This window comes from Phacochoerus africanus, chromosome 8, assembly GCF_016906955.1.
Source record: "Phacochoerus africanus isolate WHEZ1 chromosome 8, ROS_Pafr_v1, whole genome shotgun sequence".
Classification (NCBI taxonomy): domain Eukaryota; kingdom Metazoa; phylum Chordata; class Mammalia; order Artiodactyla; family Suidae; genus Phacochoerus; species Phacochoerus africanus.
Genome location: NC_062551.1, coordinates 118,486,349 through 118,513,366, shown reverse-complemented (window position 1 = coordinate 118,513,366; position 27,018 = coordinate 118,486,349). Strand labels below are relative to the sequence as shown.

The window sequence follows — 27,018 nt, the reverse complement described above, 5'->3', positions numbered from 1 at the left end:
GATTATAGATGATGATCCACATTTTTTTTTTAATTTAAAAAATTTTTTGGGTCTTTTTAGGGCCACACTTGCGACATGTGGAGGTTCCCAGGCTAGGGGTCGAATCAGAGTTGTAGCTGCTGGCCTATGCCACAGCCACAGCAATGTCAGATCCGAGCCACATCTGTGACCTAAACCACAGCTCAAGGCAATGCCAGATCCTTAACCCACTGAGCGAGGCCAGGGACCGAACCTGCAATCTCATGGTTCCTAGTCGGATTCGTTTCTGCTGTGGCATGACAGGAACTCTTTTTTTTTTTGTGGTCTGATAATCCACATTTAAAAATGTAAATTGGGAGTTCCCATCGTTGGCTCAGTGGAAACAAATCTGACCAGCATCCACGAGGACACAGGTCTGATCCCTGGCCTCACTTAGTGGGTTAAGGTTGCAGATGCAGCTCAGATGTGACATTGCTATGGCTGTGGTGTAGGCTGGCGACTACAGCTCTGATTTGACCCCTAGCCTGGAAACCTCCATATGCCATGAGTGAGGCCCTAAAAAGCAAAAAAAAAAAAAAAAAAAAAGAAAAAAATTAAAAATTAAAAAAATGTAAATCAGTTCACATTGTAGTCTGTGCTGCCAGCAATTGAAGCAGTAAAAATATTTCAGTCAAAATCTGACCAGATTACTTGAAATTTCTCAGAAAAAAAGACAAGGAAAATGACTCTATCCTTTTAGTGTTACTTTAACATACAGCCTCAGTGATATAAAGTGAATAGGTCTACTTTTTTAATAGTTTAAATCCTGATCATCAGACTTACTCTAGGTGGGTCACTGCTCAGAAGATAAATGTGGTTAAACAGATAGCAATAAAAATCACCAGGGAGTTTCTGTTGTGGCTCAGCAGTAATGAACCCAACTAGCATCCATGAGGACGTGGGTTTGATCCCTGGCCCGGCTCACTGGGTTAAGGATCTGGCGCTGCTGTGAGCTGTGGTGTAGGTTGCAGATGTAGCCTGGATCCTGTGTTGCTGTGGTAGTGGCAGAGGCCGGCAGCTACAACCCTGATTAGATATACCCCTAGCCTGGGAACCTCCATATTTCCACTGGCGCAGCCCTAAAAAGACAAAACAAACAAACGAAATCATCCAGAGGTGTTAAAATACCGACTGCTGGGAAAAGTCAAGCAAACATGGTAAAGCAAAGGAGGGCCTGAGCCATCTTCTAAAATGAAAGCGGTCCTAGGATTTCGCTGTTACCTGCGGTAGGGGAGTTTGCATGGTGAGACTTCTTGGGCAGGTTGAAGATCTGTTCGCCAGGGTCAGGAGGAGGAATTGCATCTTGCCCTTGTCGTGCTTCTACGGGATCATACTCCTTCCCATCATAGTTAGCATCATAGAATTTCTTAAACCACTGAATAAAATCCAGGTTGTCCTGGAAACGCCCTTTCACTAGCTTCTCCACTGGAATCACCTGCAATGGAAAATCACCTTGTGAGTCACAATCCTCAGCCTTGCTTGTATTTAATACAATGAAGAGCTCCCTAAACAGAATTATTTCCTACTCGTTTGCAACTCACATCTACTGGCCTTTCCCCCAGCGTCTTGGCCCCTGGTATTCTAGAATTCATATAATTTTTCACAATATTAAAGCAAAATTAAAATGTTGTAGTTGGTTCTCCTGGAATATTTAACACATCTGAACAAAACATACAAAACGAGGAATACCCGGAGCAGTTAACAAACCCGACTAGTATTCATGAGGACGTGGGTTCAATCCCTGGCCTCGCTCAGTGGGTTAAGGATCCAGCATTGTCGTGAGCTGTGCTGTAGGTCACAAATGCGGCTTGGATCTGGCATTGCTGTGGCTGTGGTGTAGGCCAGCAGCTACAGCTCGGATTCGACCCCTAGCCTGGGAACCTCACATGCCTTGGGTGAGGCCCTAAAAAGACCCCCCCCCCCAAAAAAAAAACAACAACAACAACAAAAAACCCTACCCAACAACAATAACAAAAACAAGGAATACCCTTAGCCATCAAGAGGGGCTGATCCTCTTCACAGAATATTTATTGCCAAAGCAACCCCCTACCCAAAACATGGGTCTGAGATGTTGTGCTGTTTCAAGATTGATGGCTTCTCTTTATTTCTTGGTCAGCTTTGGTCCAGTTGTACTGGAATAGGCTCTTAAAAGGACTGTAGTTACTAGAGAGTATGAATGAGTAAGACTCAAATTAATGAAAACACACACTGATCTAACGGTTCCTGTGAGACAAAATGAGCTTTCTAGAGCTTATTAACAATGCAGAGAGATAAGCATGGAAACAACTAACCACACACAATACAGGGTCCAGGAATTCACGGGCTACACAGGAGCACAGCTAATGAACTATGGGGATGTAGGGGAACAGAGAATGGGAGTCTGACTAGGGCAGTCACAGAAGGCACCTTGGAGGAGGTGCTCAGCATTTATGTCCATTTCTGAGACAAATCTCAGCTTTTCATGGAGTAACCTTTCCTGCTGGCAACCAAAGGAGCCAACAAGCATTCCTTTAGAGATCTTTCCATTGTACTATTTAAATATTTTCATGTAGGAGTTCCCGTCGTGGCTCAGTGGTTAACGAACCCAACTAGGATCCATGAGGGCGTTGGTTCAATCCCTGGCCTTGCTCTGTGGGTTAAGGATCCGGTGTCGCCATGAGCTGTGGTGTAGGTCGCAGCCTTGGCTCGGATCCCATGTTGGCTGTGGCTGTGGCGTAGGCCAGTGGCTATAGCTCCGACTGGACCCCTAGCCTGGGAATCTCCATATGCCAAGGGTACAGCCCTAAAAAGACAAAAAAAGAAAGAAAAAATTAAAGAAATTTAATTTCCTGAAAAAATAAAAAAGAAATTTTCATGTCTTCTGACTTATAAGTATTGTTTATGTTGATATTATTTTAGAAAGTGTCTTTTTGGAGCATATGAGGCCTTTTAATTAACACACTCCTATACTTTGCTTTCTGCCAAACATGGACATTTGTAAACAGTTTTAGATGATACTGCTGCATTGGCTATTCAAAGCAGGCGCTTCCGTTGACTTAATTCTGCATTTCCTATCCAAATGAAAGTTCTGGGGTCATAAGTTCAAAATCTGAGGCGGCAAGCAAATATTTGTACAGATGCTTCCCACATACTGTCACAGGCTCTGACAAACATGAAGAGGGACCCCTGTTTCAATCCAAGGACCTTTAGATAGAATCACAGCACATTAAGCCAGAGAGGCCAACAAAGGTCATCGAGGTCAGGGTCCCTCCAGCACAAAAATTTTATCTTCAACGTTCTTAACGGTGGCTAACCCATTCTCTGCGTGTACCCTTCTAGGGAGTTATGGAGCCCCAACGTTGGCTCTATAGCAGGTTCCATCAGTAAACCTATGAATGGGTGTTTCTCTTCTTTCTGATCTAGAAGCATGTGTAGAGAAGTGGTAGAGAAATGTACAGAGATGTGACACTGCTAAAAGGAAGGAGAACAGCTCCGGTTTTAAATAAATACGGGAGGATCGAATTGGAAATTAACTACAGCAAAGGCCACAAAGATGAACATGATTAAAAAGGTTAAAATGTTAAAGAGAACATATGTTTTGAAATAAAAATTCTAAGAAAATGAGAAGCCAAGATTTTCTTAGTATTTTGATAAGAATGCTTTGATTTAGGGAGATATGAATTGTACTACATTTGAAGATACAGATAGTTCAGCAAACTTTTGTTTTCCTTTGACCTCTATCTCTTATAAGCCAATATCTAATTTTTTATTTCCATAGCCTATAAACTTTTCATTTCTCCCCTGCAGGTTTTTCTCTTTTCCTTTATTCAACACTCATTTCTGTCCAACCTATGCCCTCCAAGAGCTATATCCCAAATAAAGACTATGAATTTATAATATGTATTTGAATAGCAGGAAACATGCAGGGACTGAATGGCTTTAGCCATAGTCCTTTACAGGGGGGAAAATAACTCTAGTCAAACTCCATCTGTATCACTCTAGGACAAAACCGTAAAGTTCAAAGGGGGTAAAAGAACAATTTACAGACACTGAATGAGAATCTGAGTGTATTCGCTAGGCACTTCGACATGCAGTCCTTCACTTTAACTTCATAACCACAGGGAAGGGGGTTTTGGTCCCATTTTACCTGGGTAAATACAGGCTCAAAATAATTTAAATAACTTGTTCAAAGTCATGGTAGTAGGATTCAACCTTGTGCCATTTCTACCGTAATACACTGTTTTTCCAAAGAAACAAAACACACACAGAACCACAGTGGCATCTGGCAAACATAAAAATTCTCATCTGCAATGCTAATAAAGAATAACACATTTTAGCTTTTGTAATTCCTGTTAGAGTTTTGAGTCTAATGGCTCCAAATTTAAAAATCTCCTTAAATAAAAACCTTACCCAAAATATGGGAAGTGAGGGTTGATGGTTTATGCAACACACAGAACACAACCTTCTGTGGTGATATCAACATATAGCCCTTCCATTGATACGTTGTTGCGTTTTTGCATTTCTTTTTTTTTTTTTGTCTTTTTGCTATTTCTTTGGGCCGCTCCCTCGGCATATGGAGGTTCCCAGGCCAGGGGTCGAATCGGAGCCATAGCCACCGGCCTACGCCAGAGCCACAGCAACGCGGGATCCGAGCCGCGTCTGCAACCTACACCACAGCTCTCGGCAACGCCGGATCGTTAACCCACTGAGCAAGGGCAGGGACCGAACCCGCAACCTCATGGTTTCTAGTCGGATTCGTTAACCACTGCGCCACGACGGGAACTCCCGTTTTTGCATTTCTTCACGAAAACAATTTTAAGCAAAGACAATGGATCTTATGGAGCTACAAGTTTGTCTCCTACCTTATCAACATTCATGCGCTTAAATGATGCTTGCAGAAGTTTGAAATTGTGAATATACTCATGCTCCAGCTTTGCTTGAAATTTTACTTTCTTCAAACTAATGCAGCCTGGAAACAGCATGTCCATGAACTGGCAGTAGGCTGCTCCTGGAAAGAGACAAGAAAAGGACTGGTGTTAGTGTGAGGGTACCACATGCAAATGAGGGTTGCAGGGTGGGAGGGAGCATGGGGCCTCCCGCTACGTGTGCTCCTCTGCTCACTGCACTCACAACTCCTCATCTACCAGGGCCTGGGGCCTGAGATGTGCCTTCCCCATCCATGACCACTGTGGTACCCACACTGTTCACCAAAGCATCACCAGATTCCATGAACAATGAACAGAACTTCATTCTTTAACACCAAGGAAATCGGGGTAAGAACAACTCCTCTTAGCTTCTATTAGGAAAAAAAAGGAATACTTATTTTCCTTCTATCTAGCTGCTACGTGCTCCAAAACATTAAAATATACAAGAGAAAAGTAGCAGAACATTTCAGCTTGAGAACACTACAGAAGTTCTCATGAAATATTGAGCTCAACAAACATACACTTTGCCGTCCAAGCTGTTTTATATCCATTTTGTAGAAGGGCTGAGGTGAAACTATTTAAGCCATCTAATTCCAAAAACAGTTGTATACCATTTAAATTCCAGTCCAGAGCAATGGGGTTCCCTGAATTAACATGAAAGATGGAGACATGGAGACCCTGAAACTTATAGAAGTTCACAGTCATGCTGTTTATGACTGAGAAATAGAAATAGCAGAACTGTTCAATGAGTCCCTTGAGGAAATGGTCATAGAAAAAGGAGTTTATTAGTAAGTCTTTATATATATTATGTATCTATTATATATAGGTATTATATATATCATACATATATAATGGAGAACTCTTAAATCAATTTCAACTAGAAAAATCCCAGAAAAATCACACATACTGATTCATATCTTCTTACCAGTAAAGGCTAAGGGCATTTAGAAATTCAAAGCCAGATTGACTATTTTTCTTCTACAAGTAGGAAAAGGAATTGAGTGGTGAGAATGGGAACAAACAGTCATTTTTGCGTCCTCTTTCCTTCTTTGCTTTCCCAGATCTCTTGGTCTGTTTCTACCATGTGCCAGGGATACGCCTTTCTCAACACAAAGGTCTCCCCTCCTTCCTTTGGTATCAAAGTTTCTTCGAGAAGCCTTTCATTCTGTTTGGGCAACCCACCTTTTTATAGGAAGAACCCACTTCACCGCTTATGTCAAACAGATCCTCTACTGAGATAGGGATCCAAGAAGAGAGGGAACAAGAGATCCAAGGTCTCAGGGCTGCTAGAATGGGAGATGGTGGGCAACTCATTATTTGCAGGTAAGAGCATAAAGTGAAGAAATACAGGGTACAATAAACATCACCTCCACAATCTTTACATCTGTCATGCTTCCTTTAGATGCCCATATCCTGAGTACAAACTGGTACTTTCGTAGTCAAGCAGATGGGTTCTCTTAAAAATGAAATAAAAAAAACAACAACACAGGAGGAAGTAAGAGAAACACCATGATCTTGGGGGGGCATTCTTACAGTCGTTCTCCAATTATTCAGGTCCTCCTTTTGAAGTGCCACCAGATGGAGCCAATTCCAACAGCCACTCAACATGATTTTTATAGAAATGGAGGTGTCTAAACACAACTGCTTCATTACTTCCTCTTTAAAGAGCTATTTTCACTTTTGCAGTGTTTTAGCATAAAATGTACTTATGGAGACACCAGTATCAATATAGCCTTATAAACCCACCAACCAAATCACTCACCTTCCAAATTTAAAAAGTAATAAAACAGCTTTTGAAGAAAAAACAAAACAAAACAAAAAACAAAAAAACCAAACTTGAATTTAGACAGTGATGAAAAATCATCTCTGGTCTCATCATCCAGAGAAAGCCACTGTTAATATTTTGGTATATTTCACGCTATTTTTTTTTTAATTTAACAGACTATGATTCCCTTTCCGGATCATTAACTCTTCTCTACTGACATTTTTAATGGCCTTCTGATTTTTATATCATGCTTAGCAACTTGCCCCAAGCAAGATTACATAAATATTCATGTGTATTTTCTTTAAGTACTTTTATGGTCTCAAGTTTTACATTTACATTCTGAGTGCATGTGGAATTTATTTTGGTCTATGACATAAAGGATGGTTCTAATTTTAGTTATTCCAAATGTTCACAGAGATGTCATTTTTGGCTCGCTAGCATTTGGACACCTTCCTGATCTAACTTGATGCTACAGTGCCCTGCCTTCCCCCACAGTACCCAAGGTGGGCAGACACCCCTTTCCCCACACCCAGCCATAAAGATGCAGCCTGTGACTTGGGCTCTGCTTTTGGATGCTCCTGCCTGGGTCTCAGAGTCTTAAGGGAGTGACTGAAGCAAGCAGGGACCATTAGGGTTTGGGGTCCTGGAGATGCTTCAACAGCAGAGCAGCATCCTAACCATTCTAGTCATCCTAGTGGCTTTCTTCCCAGCCTCTTAGCATCTTTTGATTGCTGTTATCTTCTGAGCCTGGTTCCCTATTGACTCTGAGCTGCCCAATATCCTTTCTGTAAATCTGTCTCTGCTTAAACTTGCTAGAATTCTTTTCTGCTGTTTTCAATCCAAACTGCTGACTGATAAAGTTAGGTGAACACCATCATTTCATAAATAATCTACACTTTTTCCACTGGGGAATCACTATCTTTTACTATTTATGACCTTCCCAATACATGTACTTAAAGTCTCTCTCTCTCTCTCTCTTTTTTTTTTTTTCTTTTTTCAGGGCTGCTCCCGCAGCAAATGGAAGTTCCTGGGCTAGGAGTTAAATCAGAGCTGCAACTGCTGGCCTACACCACAGCCACAGCAATACCATATCCGAGCAGCATCTGCGACCTACACTACAGTTTGTGGCAACACCAGATCCTTAATTCACCGGGCAAGGCCAGGGATCCAACCTTCATCCTCACAGACACTGTGTGGTGTTCCCACCTGCTGAGCCATGGAACTCCATAAGTTGTTGTTGTTATTATTATTATTGTTATTATTATTATTTAATGGCTGCACCCATGTCACATGGAAATTCCTGGACCAGAGATCAAACCCATACCTCTTCAGTGACCTCAACTACTGCAGTCGGATTCTTAACCCATTGCACCATAAAGACTTTTTTGGTGGAGTTCTCGTCATGGCACAGTGGAAACGAATCTGACTGAGGTTTCAGGTTTGATCTCTGGCCTCGATCAGTGGGTTAGGGATCTGGTGTTGCCATGAGCTGTAATGTAGGTTGTGGACGCTACTCAGATCTGATGTTATTGTGGCTGTGGTGTAGGCTGGCAGCTGTAGCTCCGATTTGACCCCTAGCCTGGGAACCTCCATACGCTGCGGGTGCAGCCCTTAAAAAAAAAAAAAAAAAGAGAAGTCCTGTAACTTTTGTTCTTCCTTTGCAAGATTGTTCAGCTATTTCAAGCCCTATGAATTTAACTATTAGTCTTTTTTTTTTTTTGATTTTTAGGGCCATACCCAAGGCATATGGAAATTCTCAGGCTAGGGGGTCAAATCAGAGCCATAACTGCTAGCCTATGCCACAGCCACAACAACATGGGATCTGAGCCACATCTGTGACCTACATCATAGCTCATAGCAACACAGGATCCTTAACTCACTAAGCAAGGCCAAGGATCGAACCTGCATCCTCATGGATACTAGTTGGATTCGTTTCTGCTATAACCACAATGGGAAGTCTTTATCCATTAGTTTTAGAATTAGCTTGTTGATTTGTGTAAAAACACAGTTGAGATTTTGACAGGTACTGAACTGAATCTAGAGATTAATTGGGGGAATACTGCCATCTTAACAGTATTAATTTTCCAGTCCATGAACACGAGACATTTCTCTGCTTAAGTTCCTCCAATGACGTTTTAAAGTTTTTAGTATATAAGTCTTATACGTCTTTGTTAAATTTATTCCTATTGTATTCTCTTTATGGCTATTTTAAAGTGGAACTGTATCCTTAATTTTATTTTTGATAGTTCATTATCAATTAATAAGGTTGATTTTTGGATATTAATCTTATATTCCCCAACCTTGTTTAACTCACTTCTTAGTTATAACGGTTTTTTTTGTTGTTGTTGGTCCCTTAGAATTTCTATATATAAGATCATGACTATGCAGAGACAGTTTTACTTCTTCCTTTCTAAGCTGAGTACCTCATTTCTTTTCCTTGCCCAACTGTCCTGGCTAGAACTTCTAGTAAAATGTTGAAGTGCTAAGAGTGGACATTCTCTCTTGTTCCTGATCTCAGAGGGGGAGTATCTAGTCATTCACTGTCGAGGTATGATAATAGCTATGGGTTTTTCACAGATAGCAGTATCAGACTGAAGAAGAGTTGGAGTGTTTTTATCATGAAAGGGTAGTGAATTTTGTCAATTTTTTAAATAATAAGATCTGAGACTATCATGTGGTTTTTGCTTTTTCTTATCATGGCCTGTAACATTGATTGTTTTTCATATGTGAAGACAACCTTGCATTAGTTCCATTTGATCATGGGGTATAATTCTTTTTATATTGTTGCTGCTATTTTGTTGAGGATTTTTGTGTCTGTGTTCACAAGAGATACTGATCTGTAGTTTTCTTGTGATGTCTTTGTTTGATTTTGGTATCATGGTAATACTGGCCTCACAGAATGAATTATAAATGAACTGTTCCCCTCTCTATTCTAAAAAACTGGTATTAGTTTTTCTACCATTTGGTAGAATTCACCATTAAGTTATTTGGGCCTGGGATTTTTTTTTTTTTTTTGTCTTTTTGCTATTTCTTTGGGCCGCTCCCTCGGCATATGGAGGTTCCCAGGCTAGGGGTCGAATTGGAGCTGTAGCCACTGGCCTACTCCAGAGCCACAGCAACGCGGGATCTGAGCCGCGTCTGCAACCTACACCACAGCTCTCGGCAACGCCGGATCGTTAACCCACTGAGCAAGGGCAGGGACCGAACCCGAAACCTCATGGTTCCTAGTCAGATTCGTTAACCACTGTGCCACTACGGGAACTCCATTTTTTTTTTTTTTTTTTTTTGGCCTGGGCTTTTCTTTGTGGAAATTTTTTTTTTCTAAATTACTAATAAATCTCCTGTTAAATAGGTCTACTCAGAATTTCTAAAGTTTCAGTAGTTTATGTCATTTTAGGTATTTATCCATTTTATCTAGATTACTGAAAATAAGTTTAATAAATTTTCAGCTACTTCTTTATGGTTTTATAGGGATAAATTCATAAAATAATGCATTTGTTGTACCATATATATGTACATATACATAATGTATATAAGAACTACCTTTTTATATATACCATATCATATACCTTAATACATACATATGCCATATATACATGTATACATTTATATACTTATACGTAGTTATATATTATATATACATTTTATATACCATACGTATGTGTATATACATAAGGTATACAAAAAACCACCTTTTCAAGGGAGATAATAAAAATGTTTTCCTTCTTTGACTAACATAATCAATCATTATCATTGATTTCCACATGTTGAATCAATCATCTTCGCATTCCTAATTGACTCCTACTTGGTGATGTTTACTAAGTTTTCATCACAGTTCTGGTTTAGATTCACAAACTCATAAGTGAGATTGTGTGCAACATTTTTTTTCTGTGCTTGTTTTATTTTCTTATGGTTCTTTTACATCTAAAAAATAAATGTATAATATGGGAAACTTCCCACATTTTTTGAGGGTCTAAAAGCTTGAGCACTAAAGTTAAAAAAAAAAAAAAAAAAAAAGGTGTACCCGTCGTGGCTCAGTGGTTAACGAATCTGACTAGGAACCATGAGGTCTCGGGTTCTATCCCTGGCCTTGCTCAGTGCATTAAGGATCCAGTGTTGCTGTGGCTCTGGCATAGGCGGGTGGCTATAGCTCCGATTAGACCCCTAGCCTGGGAACCTCCATATGCCGCAGGTGTGGCCCTAGAAAAGACGAAAAGACAAAAAAAAAAAAATCTGGTTAGAATCCTAACTGCTTCATTTGCTACCTGTTATGTCTGGGCTTTTCACACCTTCCCTATGCATTTCAGAGCCACATGAGCATCAAATCAGGTGACCAATTTTTTTTCAGTAAACAATGAAGAAAGGGCAGATCACATTAGCATTTTTGGTAAATGGTATCTTACATGGTCATTTAGGCATAAAAGCATATGTCATATTTTTTAGAGTCAGAGGAGCCCCGGAGAATTTGTAAGAAATATTTTATTGACTTGGGAACTATGCTAAGGATTTGTGGCCATTGCCTCTCCATTTGGCTATTTTCAACCTTCTTCCCCCTAAATCTCTAGTGCTTAGGAGACATCATGAAAAGGATGCCTTGACCTTAATTGTTGTTACATCATCAGGGGTTTTCGTGGGACAGGAAACCACACTAAGGCATAACCTGAACAGGCTATTATGTTCTTTTTTTTCTGTTTTTCCTTTTTAGGGCCGAACCTGCAACATATGGAAGTTCCCAGGCTAGGGGTCAAATCAGAGCTATAGCTGCCAGCCTATGCCACAGCCATAGCATTGCAGGATCCGAGACACTTCTGTGACCTATGCCACAGCTTGAGGCAACACGAGACCCTTAACTCACTGAGGGAGGCCAGGGATCGAACTCAGACATTATGTCAGGTTCTTAAGTCACTGAGCCACAATGGGACTCCATGGCTTGTATTCTGATTCCTGTCAAAGGTCAGCCCTCCCCTTATACTCTGAATCACACCTCCCTCCCAATTCTCAATGATGTCACTCTTGCAACTGTCCTCACTCCCCCCTGCAATGTCAATTTCTCTCCCTATAATCTATTCTTTTCTCTTTTTTTTTGCCTTTTTAGGGCCACACCCGCAGCATATGGAAGTTCCCAGGCTAGGGGTTGAACTGGAGCTGTAGTTGCAGGCCTACACCACAGCCACAGCAATGTGGGATCTGAGCCACATCTGTGACCTACACCACGGCTCATGCTAGATCCCCGACCCACTGAGCGAGGCCAGGGATCAAACCTACATCCTCATGGATACCAGACGGATTTGTTTCTGCTGCACTACAACAACTCCATATGGTCTGTTATTAAAGGGCACAAACATGGTCTAGCTCTAGTATCCTCTGACTTTAACAAACTAAGATTAAAAAAAAACTTTCTTAATTCCACATGACCCATTAGCTACCCTGCCATTTATCTCCTCCTCTACACAGCAAAACTTGACAAAATTGTGTATTTCTGTTGTTTCATCTACCATTCGAACCCATTCAACTGTCTTCCAGTCTTACCATGTTCTGGTCAAGGCCATCAATAGCTTCTCTGTTACTGAATCTAACATACTTTCTTCATCCAACTCCACCTCTGAACAATATTTGGCTCCCATGACTATTCCCTTCTTCTTGAAATTCTGCATTTTATTCTTTCATTAGACAAAATGGGTACCAACTAACTTGAAAACTCAAGAATCACTGTCATTGTCCTGGAAGTCTAGCTAGCCACACATTTGAATGCTCCTCATTGGAAGGTATAGCGATTTTGAGGTCACTATATTAATCTCTCAATAACATGGCCTACAATTTGCAGAGATCCCACTTTTATCAAATGATGTCAAGATCACCTGTACTCAGATCACATACCACCCCTTGCTAAGAATACTACAGTCACTCCTAGGAAACCTACAAAACTCCTTTCCTGGCCTGCAGTGTCTTGTGACCAAGTCTCTGTCTACCTCTCCCTGGCCTGATTTCCCTTTAGGCAGCCCCTTTCACACAGGCTTCCTTGTCACTTTACGTTCTTGTTCTTCAGATCAAGGCTTAGAAGTCACCTCTTCAGAGAGGCCCTCCCTATCCACGCCATCTGAAGTGACCCTCCGGTCACTCTACACCCCATTCTGTATGTCTGCTATGTTATTGTTCACGCATAAGCTGGTGTGTGGCTGACCATCCCCCTCACTGGAATGTAGGTTCCAAGACAGTCTGCACTTTATCCGTCTTGGTCCCTTCTGTACCCAAGCCTTTAATGCAGTACCTGGCACACTGCGGGCTTCAATAAGTAGCTGGTTAATGAATGAAGGTCTCCAGGTTACAGCAGCTGATAAATAATAAAATTCTAAGGTTCTCAATGTCCCAAATAAGAGGTATTACTGGAAGAGTTGCTAAATATTTTTTTAAGAATTGATGGGGTATAAATAAAATTAAAAGCCAAACCAAACCTAATCACAACAAGCAATCAGCCTACAAATCAGAGCAATCAATTGCAGAGAAGTGAAAGATCAGCTTCAAAAGGCTAAATATTAGATATCACACCAAGGTAAAAGCACTCCAAATTGGAAAATCCAAATTACTTGTGATGGGCTATGCTTAAGAGATTAATTATGATGGGCTATGCTCTAAGTCCATCAGCTCTACTACTACTGCAGTTAGGAAGGTTCACAAGAGTCTGGAGATAATCAGGAAATAAGCCGGAAAAGGGACAACATTCTGTCTCTGTACAGTGCTATGCTATGCCTGCGCCATAGCCCTAAGAATGGTTTCAGTTGTTATATGTCGAGTGACATCACGGAGCTGAAAAATTGGGGGACCCGAATCCAAAATGAACAGCGGGCACTGAAGGCACAAGTCAGATAAGAATATCTGCACTCATGGAGATACCTTAGAAATCTATCCATAGAACTTCCATATGACCCCGCAATCCCACTCTTGGGCATCTATCCAGACAAAACTCTACTTAAAAGAGACACATGCACCCGCATGGTCATTGCAGCTCTATTCACAATAGCCAGGACATGGAAACAACCCAAATGTCCATCAACAGATGATTGGATTAGGAAGATGTGGTATATACACACAATGGAATACTACTCAGCCATAAAAAAGAATGACATAATGCCATTTGCAGCTACATGGATGGAACTAGAGAATCTCATACTGAGTGAAATGAGCCAGAAAGACAAAGACAAATACCATATGATATCACTTATAACTGGAATCTAACATCCAGCACAAATGAACATCTCCTTAGAAAAGAAAATCATGGATGTGGAGAATAGACTTGTGGCTGCCTGATGGGAGGGGGAGGGAGTGGGAGGGATCGGGAGCTTGGGCTTATCAGACACAACTTAGAATAGATTTACAAGGAGATCCTGCTGAATAGCATTGAGAACTTTGTCTAGATACTCATGTTGCAACAGAACAAAGGGTGGGGAAAAAAAATGTAATTGTAATGTACACATGTAAGGATAACTTGATCCCCTTGCTGTACAGTGGGGAAAAAAAAATAATACCTGCACTCAGAAGATTGGAGGATATATGCTCTAAGTCTATGAAATCATGAAAAGCATGAAAAGCCAATCACAGAGCCCAGGACCTCAACAGAAGACTATCATGATAAAACTGACATTTTTAAAAGGAAAATTTCAGATAAAAAAAGGGAACCATTACTCAATACATTTATGGACTGTATTTTGCCAAGAAATATAAGAAATGAAAACACCTCCATTTGCGTAAAATCTGTTAAAGCTTTCATATCTATTTTTTATATTCTGAACACCACAGAGATGAAGTATTTTTAATTATCATCACCCTATTTTACAGATTTGGGAAGAAGGCTCAGATAAATCACTCAACTAATAAAAGTAACAAAATTTTACAATCCGTTCTGAACTTTGATTTTTTTTTACTTCTTCGGTATGCTGCTTCTAGGAATTATAAAATTTAGAAGTTCAAAGAGGGTTTAGAATATATCCTCGATTATAGTTGTATCAGGAGTCACAAGGGAACATATGAACCCTTCAGACTGAAGGAAGGGCTCTGAGGCATATGTTTTCTACTCATGCAAGAATCTTGGGCTGGACAAATAGCTCATTAATCTGCCCCTATGTCATGATTTTCTATTTTCATATCTATACTCATAATAATTCTACTTTACATTTACACTGTATATATATAAATATAATATACATTTCTTCTCTCAATAATATATTATTGCTGTCAAGATCTCTCTGCTGGGAGTTCCCATCGTGGCTCAGCGGAAATGAATCTGGCTAGTATCCATGAGGACGCAGGTTCGATCCCTGGCCTTGCTCAGTGCGTTAAGGATCTGGTGTGGACATAAGCTTCGGTGTAGGTGGCAGACTTGGTTCTGGCGTTGCTGTGGCTGTGGTGTAGGCTGGTGGCGGCTACAGGTCCAATTCAACCGCTAGCCTGGGAACCGCCATATGTCGTGAGTGCAGCCCTTAAAAAAAAAAAAAAAAAAAGTTCTCTCCTGGAAATGGGACACAATCTGCGGAGAAGACATCAAGCTACACTGGGTTCTGCCACCAACAGCTAGTCAAATTACCCAGCTGATTTTCTCACAGGCCAGGGAGCCATACTACACAAAAGCCTATGTCACTGAAGTAGTTAGTGACCACTTTCCACAGTCTCATTTGGTACCAATAAAAGGGTCAGAAGAAAAGAACGACAACTCCAATCTACTGGACACATCAATGCAATTATACCTGTAATTACAGAAATCATTACAGGTAACCAATTTTTAAAAAAGCTTATTCTCTCAAACTAATATCTATGAGGCTCTTGGGGGCGGGGCGAGGAAGGGTAGAGGGCTGGACTGTTAGTCCTTGGATCTAAGCCTCAGTCGTCTTGAACAGACTGGGACATGTCATCACGCCCTGCTAAGGCTACAGTATTCCTATCTGCAAAACGTCTGGTCTGGACAGACCTCTGAGCTCTAAAATTAGACGATTCTGTAATTTGCGGTCCGTCACCAGCTTGTCTTTTAAGGGATACTTGATATTTCTGCTAATTAGGAGACAACAATGTGCTTCATCCTCATATGACTAAGAGGTCTGCCAGCGCCATCTCCATCTTTGGTTGCAGTTGCCCCGGGAGACACAAGGACACTGCTGCGTCTGGTCGGATACTCCCAGGAAGCACCTGCTCATGCCCTCCACAGCCTCTCTCAGGTATTCCTCTTCCAGCTCTTGATATCGATATATTTAGCAACATCCCCATATTTTCTGTTATCTTCAGCAGTTGACTATTAAATATCTTTCCTGTTAGAATGTTGCTTTTAGGCAAGAATCACAAAATCACTCCGGCTCTGTTTTCACATTCAGCCCTGTCTTTCCTGGAACTGATCTTACTGCAGAACCGCGTCTGTTACCAAAGCCTGAACCTCATGCTGAAGGCAGTACTGCCCTTTGGGAAATCAGGGCTTCCTAACGAGGGGAGTGAGGCTGCTAAATATAGGGTTACATATTTCCAAGACATCAGCAGAAATCTCCCTACCTCCACAAAAACAAGGTTTGAAGAGCTTAATGGCAACTGTGAAATAAAGCTTTGAAACATTAACATTTTAAAGGAATTTAAAACCCCAAACTTCAACTGCATTTTTCTAATCCAACAAAAATACGCTGAAATTAGTAGCAACTATGTGCTGTTTTCATAGGCATCTTTCACATTCCTGGCAGGAACAGCAGCCTGAGAGCTTCAGTTACCACAGTATTATTTAGCTCCGTGAAAGTGAACTTAGGGAACTGTCTACTTCACCTGCCTCGGAGTCACAAATGCAAAAATAAAGATCTGGAATTCAGAAATCTGGTCTCAGCTGAGCTTATTCCCTGTAATTCCCACGGTCCTCAGCTGAGCTTCCGGCTTCTTCCCACTGCTTGGAGCTATGTCAGAAACTTTTGATTCATATTTTAAATGAGTCTCCAAGACAAAGAGCTTTCAAACTGATCCCATGAAGAGGAGAAGAAATAAGAACCAGCAGGAAGATTTCAACTCCTGCAGACACAGACAGAGAGGCTTGTGTGACTTAGGCTGAGTGCTGAAGGCACGCCATCCTTGCCCTTCTCCAGACTCAAAGGAAGCTGTCAAAGGACATTTTCATCTCCTCTCTTTTACAGAAAAAGAAACAAGCCGGCAATCATTATTCAGGCACATGGATATTTAAGAGAATCGGCAGTTATATTAAAAAGCCTTGTCAAACCATGTGGCTGGGCTTTTGCCTGATACACGCCCTGGACTTTTTACTGATTCATATGACATAAAACTTCTTAAAGAATCTTATAAGGCTGCAGTAAATTGCAGTTAAAGATACCAACATTCTCTGTTCACAACCTGCCTTTAAGAACCAAGAGTACTTTTTAAAAAGTAACGTGACCTTTAAATCAGATGTTTATGAAGAAACTTGCAGAACAATGTTAAAAGTGAGATCCACCATAGATAAAGCTGATTAGATACTGAAATCAATGTACTGAGTTGATTTAAAAGAGCATCTTCAGCAAAAAATCTTGAAAGAATGAGAACTGTTTTCCTCTGTCTTTCAAAAGGAAATGTCAGTGTAGTAACAACCTACATACCAAGCAGCCTTTGGTTAGGATTTAGGCACCAGTATTATTATTAAGAAGCGAATGAATTTTAAGAAGTTCCCTTGTGGCACAGTAGATTACAGATCCAGTGTTGCCTCAGCCGTGGTGCAGGTCGCAACTGTGGCACCTGTTCAATCCCTGGCCCAGGAACTTCCACACACTGCAGGTGTGGCCAAATGAATAAATTTTAGAGACATAATTTGACTATAACAGAAATACATAATCCTCATCAGAGAGCTGGTATTTTATGAGTGGTATTTGTGAAAATAATTTTCATAGAAATTAACTGTAACTCTGAGTTGAAAACTAGAATGCAAAGAACATTAAAGTGTAATTGGGCTGTTTAGGGTTGTTTCATTCGATGAAATTATAATTACCCTGTAACTTACCATCTTGTGTTTTAATGCCTTAGGGAAAAATACAAAACTCCAAACCTGACTGCTGATACATAGATTCGATTGTTATGATCATTATACAACTACAGGTGTGATAAATTCGAGTAATAAAAAAAAAAGATTCAGCCAATGGAAATAACACATAAATGGCAGGTGAAGAATTATCTTGTTGGTTTGAGAGATTTCCTGTTACCTAATGACCCAGAGCTGGGTACTTGGTTTCGCTTCTAGTTTCTAACACCAGTGATTTCCTTTAGCGTAATGTGCTCATCAAATTTTACCAAAACAAGCTGTCTGACATACAGCAGCTTTGTACTGTAAGATTTTGCTTCTTTTCTTCTTCTTCTTCTTCTTTTTTTTTTAAGGGCTGCACCTGCAGCACATGTAAATTCCCAGGCTAGGGGTCGAATCAGAGCTGCAGATGCCAGCCTACACCACAGCCACAGCAATACCAGATCCGAGCTGCGTCTATGACCTATACCATAGCTCACGGCAACGCCAGATCCTTTAACCCACCAAGTGAGGCCAGGGATTGAAACCGCATCCTTCTGGAAACTAGTCAGGTTTTTAACCCGCTGAACCACAATAAGAACTCTAAGATTTGGCTTGTACATGGGAATCAAGAATGAAGGAAGTGGGACAGCATAGGCAGGAATAGTGTGCAGGACAAAATGTTACTGACTTCCAGGGACTCAGATACTGAAACTGGCAGCGAGGTGTCCCCAGGGCTGAAGTCCGAGAACAGAGCTAAGGTTAGAATTTGGCATTCCAGAGAGAGAAGAGGCACAAAAGGCTTCATTACAAACAAAAAAGAAGGTAGAAAGGTTTCATATCCCATGCTGATTATTTATTACTAGTTTTCTTATTAGGGTCATCACAACAGAAAGTTCTATAAAGCTAAACTCTCAGGGGCTATGGTTTCTCTCCATCTGCACTCATGTATTTTCATACATTTGTTTTACCTCCTCTACTTTAATGGACAAAAAATATATTTTTCTAAAGTACTTAAATTATATGATTATGTAAAAAGGAAAGATTAAAATTAGGAAAAGCTTGAAGGGGAGGTTAAGAATCTGAAAAGACTGACTTCCTATCTAATTTTTGTGGTTATAGGCTGAAGAAATGCCCATCTGTAGGCGGCACAGAGGGGTGTGACTTTGTTTATTAATCAATGAAAAACCGATAAACTTGGTGTTCTCTGGTGGCTTAGAGGTTAAGGATTTGGCATTGTCACCACTGTGGCATGGGTTAGATCCTTAGCCTGGGAACATCTGTATGGTTTGGGCGTGGCCAAAACCAAGCAACCAAACAAACCCCCCAATAAGCCGACAAATACTTATCAAGGAATATGATTTTACTCTTAAAGAACCAAGGGATTTAGTTTTGAGAGACCAGAGAAACACACTTGGAAAAACTAGCAAGAGTACAAAACAACTCTGTTAAACTATGTGGAAGAAACACTAAAGGAGTTAGTTCAAAAAGTCTGCCCGAAGACATATGTACTCCAATGTTCATTGCAGCACTATCTACAATAGCAAAGACATGGAAACAACCTAAATGTCCATCGACAGAGGAGTGGATCCAGAAGATGTGGTACATATACACAATGGAATATTACTCAGCCATCAAAAGAACGAAATACCAGCATTTTTAGCAACATGGACGGACCTAGAAACTATTATGCTAAGTGAAGTCAGCCATACAATGAGACACCAACATCAAATGCTTTCACTGACAATGTTGAATATGAAAAAAGGACAGACAGAACTTCTTCGCAGAACAGATGCTGACTCACAGACATTGAAAAACTTATGGTCTCCGGAGGAGACAGTTTGGGGGGTGGGGGGATGTGCTTGGGCTGTGGGATGGAAATCCTGTGAAATCATATTGTTATGATCATTATACAACTACAGATGTGATAAATTCATTTGAGTAATAAAAAAAAAATGAAAAAAAAAATTCTGCCAGAGAAAAGCCCCAAAAAAGTAATCAACATTGTCGGATAGATAAAGTCAAGTTGAACTTGCATGGCCATTTCCGGTCCTCAAGGACCTTGACCTCTAATGTTGAGATTATAGGTACTCAAAAACCCTAAGACTGTGTAAAGCTCTGAACACTGAAGGGGGAGTGCGCACATCTTGTTGAAAGTGATGAGGAAGCATAGGGTGGAAAGAAGCATTGGAGATGGCTCTCGAAGGAGGCATTCCAAACAAAAACAGGGAATAAAACATCTAGTAAAAGATGAGTTTGGACAAACATAGGCTAGGGGTAGGGGAGTAACAGAGGTCGACGCTGGAAAGATGGGTTGCAGCCAGACTGCTCAAAGCTTTAAAAGCGCAGCTTAAGAGTTCCAACTGTCACACAGTGGGTTAAGAGTCTGACAAATGTGGCTCGGGTTGTTGCAGAGGCCTGGGTTTGACTCCTGGCCCGTTGCAGTGGGTTAAAAAGTAGCAGCTTAAATAATTAATTATTTTCCTTTTTCAGCCATACCTGCAGCACATGGAAGCTCTGGGCTGAGGACTGAACCTGTGCCTCCGCAGTGATGCAGTCGGATCCTTAACCCAATGTGCCATAGCAGGAACTCCAGCAGTAGCTTCATTTAATTTGGTAGGGAGTCAGGAACCAGCGCTTATTTCTAGGCATGAGTGTCTTTAGAGAAGAGTCCCTAAATTGTGCCATTTTTAATGTCCAATTTTAAGAACATATCTATTGCAAATGAGACTAAGGACAAGAAACCTAAAGCTTATGAACTTCTCCCAATTTTTCAGGGAATTCTTATTGAATATTGCTCATAGTATTGTGTGTGTGTGTGTGTGTGTGTATCCTCACCCAGGGCATGCAGAAGTTCCCAGGGATTGACCCTGTGCCACAGCAGGGACCTGAGTCACAGCAGTGACAATGCTGGATCCTTAGCCACTTGGCCACCAGGGAACTCCAGCTTATATCATTCTGTCAACAGTTCTATATGCTACGCCACTGTGTGAACGCCAGGTATTGAGGCAGCTGATGAAGAGGCACTTTTTTTTTTTTGTCTTTTTAAGACTGTACTCATGGCATATGAAAGTTCCCAGGCTAGGGGTTGAATCGGAGCTGTAGCCCCCGGCCTACCCCAGCTTCAGCAACACAAGATCTGAGCTGCGTCTGCAACCTACACCACAGTTCATGGCAACACCAGATCTTCAACCCACTAAGGGAGATCAGGGATCAAACCCATGTCCCAATGGACACTACTCGGGCTCATTACTGCTGAGCCACAATGGGAACTCCCTGAAGAGGCTTTTAGCAGAGTGGAAGAGATAGTGGAATGAACCGACCAGCACAAACCCACAATGTGTTTCTATGCCATGGACCACCTGATCCTCATTGTCCTTGGGACTGGGAGCTGCAGGGTTCTCCCCACATCTCAGCCATGCTACCTGCTCTCCAAGGCCTGCAGGTGAGGGTTCCTTCCTTATTGCCACTCCCCCCAAATCCAGTCCACCAGCTCTCACCAATACCAATACCATCGCCTACTTTCCAGAGGTGAGCTCTCTCATCTCCACAGCTCCCTGAGAAGAGGCCCAGAGGCCAGAGAAAGCCCTAGAAGGCCGGGAGTGGTACCAAAAGAAGCCTCCAGAAATTGCAGAGACTGCATAACACTCAGACTGTGATGCATAAGGCAGTATTTTTCTACAATAAATGAAACAAATAATATAAATTGCTTTCCTTATATTTCACAGGTTAATCCCAGAGTACTCTGTTTTTCTAAGCACAATTCTAGGATTAGGAGAAACCTAAATTAATATGAGGAATGTACAAGTATTTACCTCTGAGATTCAGTCATACAACCACAGAAAAAATAGAAAGAATGGAATTTTTAGTTTAAAAACAAAGAAAAAAAAAGCATAAAAGGAATTTTTGTGTTTTTTTTTTAAATCACTGATATTAAACACAATTATGTGTAATTTTAAAGTTGACAAACACCATGAATTGTCACACAAACGTAATCTAAAAGAAAGTGGAGAAAAAGCTCCTCCTTATGGAGTATATTAAAAGAAATTGCAGGAAATTGTGCTGTCATGAATTTCACATTTACACGCTTTTATTGTCAAATAATTTCGTCATACAAGCTTATGAGTGTTAATACTTGGATGAGAACAAACCCTTGCGAGGGAGGGGACAAATAAAGAGAGGTAACGTGCAATCTACCTGAATTACGTAATGGTTACAGGGTGGGAAAAAACCCCAATCGGCAGAGTGATGGTTATTTTAAGAGGTGCCAAGCAACTCAATTATTGTTTCCAGATATGTACCTCTAACATGCCCAAACATTTAACAGTTTTGACACTCCTTTTTTTTTTTTTTTGGTAATAGTGTCTACATGGCTGATAAACTGAAAATTTAAAAAACACAATTCAGAAAAGATAGGGTAGGAAAAAAAAATTTTTTTCTTTTGTCTTTTTTTTTAGGGCCACACCCTCAGCATACGGAGGTTCCCAGGCTAGGGGTCAAATTGGAGCTGCAGCTACTGGCCTACGCCACAGCCACAGCAACGCCAGATCCAAGCCTAGTCTTCGACCTACACCTCACGGCAACGCCAGATCCTTAACCAGGATTGAGCAAGGCCAGGGATTGAACCCAAGTCCTCATGAGTCCTGGTGGGGTTCGTTAACCACTGAGCCATAACGGGAACTCCTAGAAAATATTTTCCTTTGGAAAACAGCAGAACTTGAAGATGCCTGGCTTGATCATCTTAGGTGTGCAGAAACTGGATGGTTTACTACTGTGTCAGATATTCAGAGCCCAGACTGCCCATCTGTGTTATAAAACCATCTGATGGAGAGATGGGCTGGATGACCACTACTTTGTCCAAGGACCTTGTTCTACCTTTGCTTTGTACTCTGAGTAAAGCTGAGGAAAAGGAACTTGACAGCTCTGGACACAAATGTGTCAAGAACTCTGATAGTAAAAGAATGGGTGCTAATTAGGTGCAAACTGCATTGCTTTTTGTATTTAGCTGTAACCCTAGATAGAGCCTGGCCCAGCTTCTGACACACTGTAGGCACTCAATATATGCTGACATCAGGAATACATAAAGTGGTATGTAAGAACATCAAGAAAAAAATCTAAACAGTACGTTTACTTAAAACCTCCAACTTTCTGGAGTTCCCGTCGTGGCGCAGTGGTTAACGAATCCGACTAGAAACCATGAGGTTGCGGGTTCGGTCCCTGCCCTTGCTCAGTGGGTTAACGATCCGGCGTTGCCGAGAGCTGTGGTGTAGGTTGCAGACGCGGCTCGGATCCCGCGTTGCTGTGGCTCTGGCGTAGGCCGGCGGCTACAGCTCCGATTCGACCCCTAGCCTGAAATAGCAACAACAACAAGACAAAAGACAAAAAAAACAAAAACAAAAAACCTCCAACTTTCTTTTGTCAGCCAGAATCTTTTTTTTTTTTTCCTTTTCTTTTTAGGGTCACACCTGCAGCATATGGAAATTCCCAGGCCAGGTATTGAATCGGAACTGCAGCTGCCAGCCACAGCCGCAGCAACCCAGGATCCGAGCTGCATCTGAGACCTACACCATAGCTCACAGCAACCTGAATCCTTAACCCACTGACAGAGGCTAGGGATCAAACCCACATCCTCATGGATACTAGTTGGGTTCGCTATTGCTGAGCTACAAGGGAAAATCCCCTGAATCTTATCCACATTAAAAACCTAGTTTGGAAAGAACATTTCAACTGAACTCCATTTCACAAGTATTTAATAATGATCCACTAAATTTACATGTCTGTTTGGCCAAAGACCCAAGAAGCATTTCTAGACTGACATAATCTTCCCTTTCTTTGAACATTACAGCATTTATTACCTGCAACTTTACTGCCCCCCTCTGCTGCTGCCTTAAATCCTAACTTATGTTTCAGAGTCTTCTGCGGGCTGAGACATGTGTAGGATACTGGATCTTTTCTCTGCCTTGATTAAACATTTTCTGCCTAAAATGTCCTTTTCTCACCTTTTGCATTTGAGCAGAAATTTCTCATTCCTTAAATTTAGCCCAAACATCACCTCCTCTGTGGAGTTTTTCTGTTCCCAGTGCAAAATCAACTCTTTTGCTATAACAGCCATGGAAGCCCAACAGCATTTGGACTGCATTTTTTTTTTCCTTTTTCTTTTTAGGGCCACACCCATAGCATATGGAAGTTCCCAGGCTAGGGGTCAAATTGGAGCTATAGCTGCCAGCCCACACCACAGCCATAGCAACGTGGGATCAGAGCTGCATCTGTGAACTACACCACATCTCATGGCAACGCCAGATCCTTAACTCACTGAGCGAGGCCAGGGATTGAACCTGCAACCTCATGGTTACTAATCGGATTCGTTTCCACTGCACCACAATGGGAACTCCTAGACTTGCCTTTTAATGAGCTATCTCTCACAGCTGGCTGGGGGTAACTAAGACTGGGGATGGTGTCCAATTCATCTTCCTACTGTGCTGGCACAGGGTCTACTATGACCACAAGCCACTGGCAGCCCTACAGTTTCTCTATGGAAAAGGTTTCTCCGTGCAGCCTGGCTGAAGCTAGCAAGCAGATGCAGCAATAAGAGGAAAGAACTGGATGGGAAATGGACAACTGCTCTTATTTACTTATCTATTTTTTATGGCTGCACCCACAGCATATGGCAGTTCCTGGGCCAGGGACTGAATCTGAGTTGCAGCCGTGGCAATGCTGGATCCCCTTGAACCTGGTGTGCTGGGCCAGGGATTGAACCCATGCCTCCTCAGTGACCCAAGCTGCTGCAGTCAGATTCTTAACCCACCATGTCACAGCAGGAACTCCTGGATGACTATTCTTAAATGTTGTCCCTTTGTACAAGACTGAGAAAACATCAACTTACATTAAAGGAGTAGGAAAAGTACTGACAGAAGCTCTTAGCTTTGCTATAGCAATACAGTGTCACTGAACTGAACGAAACACGTGGAAAACAGTGATTCCTTGAGTCAGAAATCCTTTGGGAGACCAAACTTGTGACAACTTTATTCTAGAAGATGCTCTTTTTCTCAACAGCACAGAAATGGAGTAAATGAGAATGTTAAGTGTCCTCTCTGGTACAAGCTTCTTAAAGCAACCTGGGTTCAACACGAGGGAAGGGCCACAGTCTTGGGCTTCCAATGGTGCACGTGTGTGTCTCTAAGGAGCCATTAGCCTGGTTACTGTTCTTCTGGCCAGGGATCATCCTGAGAGAAATGAATAGCTGCTGGTGGCAAAATTTCAGAGCTCCCTCGTCTTGCTTGGAGGGCAAGGGAGTTTAGAAGAGCGAAGCCAGGAGAAGAGGTGGAGAGAAAGGGAGCCCCTTTCCCCATCCTGCTCTCAGTGGGGAAAGTAAAAAACAGTTGTGTTAGACCGGGAACAAACACATGTGTATTTCTACAAGCATCTCGCTACCTCTGATAAGAAAGTCCTTGAGATGATACCACTAGGCCACAGTGTGTAATCAGCAGATTTACCAGATGTCTCTCATTTCCTCAATCAGCAATTTAAAGGTTGGGATATAGATTTCTAATTCCTCTGTTTCCGAAGATGTTCAATGAGCTCCTGATAAATGAACATGCAAAACATCAGAAACATGCACGCACATGCACAAAGGGTGACCCTCTGTCACATCCATGGCTGCCACACACACAGCAAGAAAGGCATAAGGCTGTGGTCCAAGGAGGCCCCAGGTAGCATCGGCTGTGAAAACCTGGCTTTGCTGGGCCCTTCTCCTCTCATATAAAAGAGGAATAAAAAAGTCCTGGTCTTCTTCCACACACAGTTGTTATGAAGAGTTAAAATAAAGAATACATATAAAAGCACAGTGAAAGTGCTAAAGATCAATACACAAGACTTGAGGCCTTATGACATCATTTTGCCCCTAAAGTATAAAACCATGTATTATGTGGCCGGTTAAAACAATCAGAGCTAGAAAAACGAATAGGATGGAATGGGATTGTTTCAGATATGAAATATGAATCTCTGAAGTGCATGTTTTAGATTCAGAGGGCAAAGAACAAAATGAGGTGTTTGCCTCCCATGAACATAGAAAGGGTATGAACACATCCCTAAGATTCTCCATTTTATCTATTGAAAATCATCTGAGGGTTTCTCCTGTCCTTAAGTCTTTCTCCAGAGAAGCATGTGAGGTGCTTAACTAATCACAAATTCATTCATGAAAGGAAATGACTACTTTCCCCCAGTTTTCCACTCTTCCTGTTAAAGTCTTTAGATGACTTAGTCTGAAGAAGAGAAAAGAGAAAGAAGAAAATAGCAAGGTAAATACAAAATAATGTTGCATAAAGAATACATCCATCACGTAAAGTAATTGACATCTTTAGGAAAATCAAAATAACTTACAATATGTTGGAACATACTTTTTTTTCTTAAGATACTTGGTTGTATGGATCTTAGTGAATCATTTGAGAATAAACATATCATCATATGCTAAGCATCTTATCATAAAGCAAAGACAAAATCAGAGGAGAAGGGGTTCTAAAAGTTTCTGAAATTAGAATTATGAATTACAAAACCCACAATTTTAGGCTCCAGCCCTATGATCCTGAAACCCTTCACTGAGATTCCTGGGGCCATGGAGTCAGGGCTCCAGGCACAAAGATAATGGAATCAATGCTGGGCATTCAGAGATTCATTTCTTGGTCTAAGCTCTATACTCTCATCAGTATCCCCTTCATCACCTGGACCCATCCCATATTTCTGATGACCTGCCCACCATACAACAGTTCTCACCTCTAGACTCCTAACCATAGACCCATTCATAGTTTTTGAGCAGGTAAAACCCTGCAGAGTCTTCCTACAGTAGGTTAGAAGAAAAAGAATCTGAACCCAAGGAGAGACTGCATGATAAAGAGTTTATGAATAAGTGATATACTTACTAAGATCCCTGAAGATCACATTCATCTATGACATCTGGGGACTTTCCCAGAGAAGGGAAAAGACGAAGGTCTAGGATTTAATTAAGGGTACTGCTTTGTACCAATTCCTACAATGATTAAATTTTGTGATTTTATTGAGAATTCTCAAAGGCAATCATTAGTTAAAATCTCTAATACGTTGTCACCAATTTGCTTTGTTCCTGCTAGGGCACTATATTAAGTTCATTGTGACTATATATCCCTTGATTTTTTTGGTTTGTATATACACTGCCAGCCATCACTCCAGGTGATCTTCCCTTGCTGTTTTACTTCCGTTCATTTATGGCGTTCATCACTGCCTAGGAGGGGCTCCAGTAGAAACGGATAAGAGCAGAAAGGACACATCTGTGGGCCTGTCCCTCTGGGAAATACTAATGG

At 41.3% G+C, this 27,018-nt stretch overlaps 1 protein-coding gene across 4 annotated transcripts in view; it reads right to left on the bottom strand.

Moving 5' to 3' along the window:
- Positions 1 to 27,018, bottom strand: part of MAPRE2 (microtubule associated protein RP/EB family member 2) — a 167,876-nt gene that overhangs the window by 37,608 nt on the left and 103,250 nt on the right. For all 4 annotated transcript variants that reach the window (XM_047794117.1, XM_047794116.1, XM_047794114.1 and 1 more), the window contains 2 exons: positions 4,860 to 5,005; positions 1,240 to 1,453 (listed from right to left, as the gene is read on the bottom strand). In XM_047794117.1, the coding sequence (XP_047650073.1) occupies positions 1,240 to 1,453; positions 4,860 to 5,005 (360 nt within the window). The remainder of the gene's footprint in view (positions 1 to 1,239; positions 1,454 to 4,859; positions 5,006 to 27,018) is intronic.